The sequence below is a fragment of the Austrofundulus limnaeus genome, unplaced genomic scaffold (assembly GCF_001266775.1).
Source record: "Austrofundulus limnaeus strain Quisiro unplaced genomic scaffold, Austrofundulus_limnaeus-1.0 Scaffold1404, whole genome shotgun sequence".
NCBI classification, from domain to species: Eukaryota; Metazoa; Chordata; class Actinopteri; order Cyprinodontiformes; family Rivulidae; genus Austrofundulus; species Austrofundulus limnaeus.
Window position 1 is genome coordinate 45,544 of NW_013953806.1, and position 3,229 is coordinate 48,772.

A 3,229-nucleotide genomic window follows, 5' to 3' on the forward strand; every position below is an offset into this window, starting at 1 on the left:
GTGTGTGTGTGTGTGTGTGTGTGTGTGTGTGGTATAAGATTTTCTGGAAGACAGTTTGATGCTCTGAAATCTGTTCGACATTGTTAAAGGTTTGTCCTCCTCCTCCTCCTCCTCCTCCTCCTCCTCTGAGGACGAAGGAATGAAGACATGAAGGAGAGGAGGTAAGGTGAGACAGGAGGAGCACAGAGATGGTTTCTCAGTGGTTCAGGTCCAGGATGGACCTGTGTGTAGTGGATGTGGACTCACCAGGCAGMCTTGTGGACACGTTGACCTGGGTGAAGAACCTCTTGCTGGGCAGCAGTTCTGACACTCCGTTCAGGGCCTCCACAGATAAGGTGTAGTTGGTGTTTGGGAGCAGGTTGACCACCGTCACYGTTCTGTCCGTCAGTCCCACCTGATGAGGAACGAAGCCCACGCTGGCCCCACACGGCTCACACCGCCCCCCAACGCAGCGCCGACAGCCCACGCTGTAGGTCAGGTCTGCCCGACCGCCGCTGTCAGAGGGAGGGGACCAGTCCAGGATCAGAGTGGACTGCTTCAGAGTGTAGACCAGGTCTCTGGGTGGGGAGGGGGGTCCTGGAGGACAACACAGGTTCAAAGACATGAATACATTCAGAAACCAAGACAGAGAATCAAACTTTTCTCTACATGACATTTATTTTTATCTTTACAACAGAACGGGTTGATGAGGCTGAGGTTTTCACTGGGAGGGACGAGGATGGACAAGATTAGACCTGAGCAGACCAGAGGACAGTGAAGGTGGAGCAGCTGGAGCTAGAGAGGCCAGGCTGAGAGGGTTTGGACCTGTGCTGAGGAAGGACAGGGGACATATTGGACAAAGGATGTTGGAGATGGAGCTGCCAGGCAGGAGGACAACAGGAAGAGTTTTCTTCTTTGAAACACAACAAGCAGCTGAACAGAGAGAACATGTGGACTTATTGTTCTGATTTCATTATGTTCTGAAAACAAACATTACTGGARGGAGATGCAGGACGGATTAATGTCTCCTCTCCGTGTGCATGGACAGATCTATTATGTTCCCATCTGCTGAGTGGACTCCTTCCTCCAGCGGGAAATAAAGCTGAGCAGCAAGAAAACAAGACATGAGGGCTGAAACCTTATTGTTCATCCAAACATCTGTCCTGGGAAACTCTTTCACATTTTTATTGTCAAATAAAAGAAAAGAAACTAGAAGATAATAAGATGAACCGTGTGAACGTTTGTTTTTAATATCAGCAAAACAAAATGGGAAAGTCATCTCAGTTTGTCTGCTCTCAGTGTTTCTGGGTTTTCACAGACCCAGCAGGTCTCAGGAGCAGGTCTCAGGAGCAGGTCTCAGGAGCAGGTCTCAGGTCTGCCATCAGATGAAACCATCAACTCAGTTCACTTCACTTCAGTTCAGAGGACCCCCCCCCCCCGACCGTGAGGGGCTCGTCAGTGAGGGGCTCGTCAGTGAGGGGCTCGTCAGTGAGGGGGCCCAACTGTGAGGGGGCTCAACAGTGAGGGGCTCGTCAGTGAGGGGCTCGTCAGTGAGGGGGCCCAACAGTGAGGGGGCCCAACTGTGAGGGGGCTCAACAGTGAGGGGGCTCAACAGTGAGGGGGCTCAACAGTGAGGGGTAGCATCACCTGCAGGAGGGGCCAAACAAGTCACGTGTATGATGTCATGGGTTAGCTGATGGTGGGGACCTTAGTGCTTTGACCCTGGATTATCCAAACCGGCTCTTGGGACTTGGACTGGCACCTCTCTGGTGGGGAGGAGCCTGAGCTGGTGTGACAGATTGACCTGGACACACAACYTGAACTCCAGAACCCATCTCCTTGAGAGGGACTGGACTATATTCCATTGTGGAGTTGCCCATAGTGGTTGTCTGTTCATGGGGGMGGATGGGGTCACTGCAGACCTGTGCATGTGAAGCTCAGCTCCATTAAACTCCAGGTATTATTAATATTGTTATTTAAAACAAACATTGTTTCAGTCATTTGATTTGAATCAGATTCATTGTGGCTGGAACAAATAAAATAATCATGTTAAAAAGCTTCTGTCAGCTCTTTTATGTTGAATCTAAAGTGGTCCTAAAGTCTGTCTTCAACCTCAAATCTATAAAATGTTGAGGATTTTCTTTAGAAAGCCRCAGTCTGCTGCTGCAGTCCTGTCAGCTGTAGGTTTCTAAATGGGAGCCTTTCTAAAGGTTTGCGTTAGTGATAAATCTTTAACAGTGTGCCGTAATGGAGCCCTTTTCAATAGTCACCATGAGGAACTGTAATTAGTCGAGTCAGGAAGTGTGAATCAGAACCAAGCTGTTTGACTCCCAGCTTCTGTTAAACACATTACAATCACTCTGGGATTATTCTTTCATTGCACAGATTAAAAGCTGCTGGTATCAAACTTCACTCATCTRACACGTCTCTCTCTTTTTCCTATAATTCATCAGATATGCTGCTCCTCCYTCTGCACGGTGGATTAGCCCAATCTGAGGATGATCACAATTACTGAATCAATAGTTTAATGAATGTGGTCACTGGGCTGCTCTAAATGTTATCAAACAGATCAGAGCTTTGTCATCAATACTCTAATTAAAGCTCCACACAGCAGAAAGACCAGGATGACCACAGGCCACAATAATCCCAGCATACACAAACCATTACTCCTGGGCTCCATCAGAACACCTGGTCAGGCTTTGTGCTGAGTCAGCAGAGAGAGGACAGGAAGTGCTGAAGAAGAAATGAAGGGGGTGAGGAGGAAGATGATGGTGGAGCAGGTCAGGTGAAGAAGTGAGAATGAAGAAGAGTAGTTGAAGGAGAAGACACAAAATGTTGAGATAATCAGTAAAACTGTCTGAGTTAAAAGATGAAAACATTTGTTTACGTGTGCATGGTGCCGAGGGATTATCCAGAGGAGTCCTAAAGTGGTCTTCRTCACACACACACACCACAGATCCTTCTTCCTCTGCAATACTGTTAGCTGGGCAGGGGAAACACTCCTGCTGCCTGGACGACATCTTGTAGGAGCCCACCGGACACGCTGCAGAAAACACACACAGGTTAGCACCAATAMACACTAAATACACAGGAAATGTAACCAAACGATACAGGAAGTATACTACAGTGGTACAGGAAGAATAGTACAGAAAGTATCCTGAGGCTGAACAGGAAGTATCCTGAAGCTGAACAGGAAGTATAGTGAAGCTGAACAGGAAGTATAGTGAAGCTGAACAGGAAGTATAGTGAA

At 47.9% G+C, this 3,229-nt stretch overlaps 1 protein-coding gene across 1 annotated transcript in view; it reads right to left on the minus strand.

Moving 5' to 3' along the window:
• The window catches only part of LOC106535281 (ephrin type-A receptor 7), a gene marked incomplete at its 5' end in the record, with an annotated part of 15,403 nt that overhangs the window by 7,224 nt on the left and 4,950 nt on the right, over window positions 1-3,229 (minus strand). Inside the window, 2 exon segments of the mRNA XM_014032255.1 lie at window positions 247-576; window positions 2,867-3,022. Coding sequence (XP_013887709.1) covers window positions 247-576; window positions 2,867-3,022 — 486 coding nt within the window.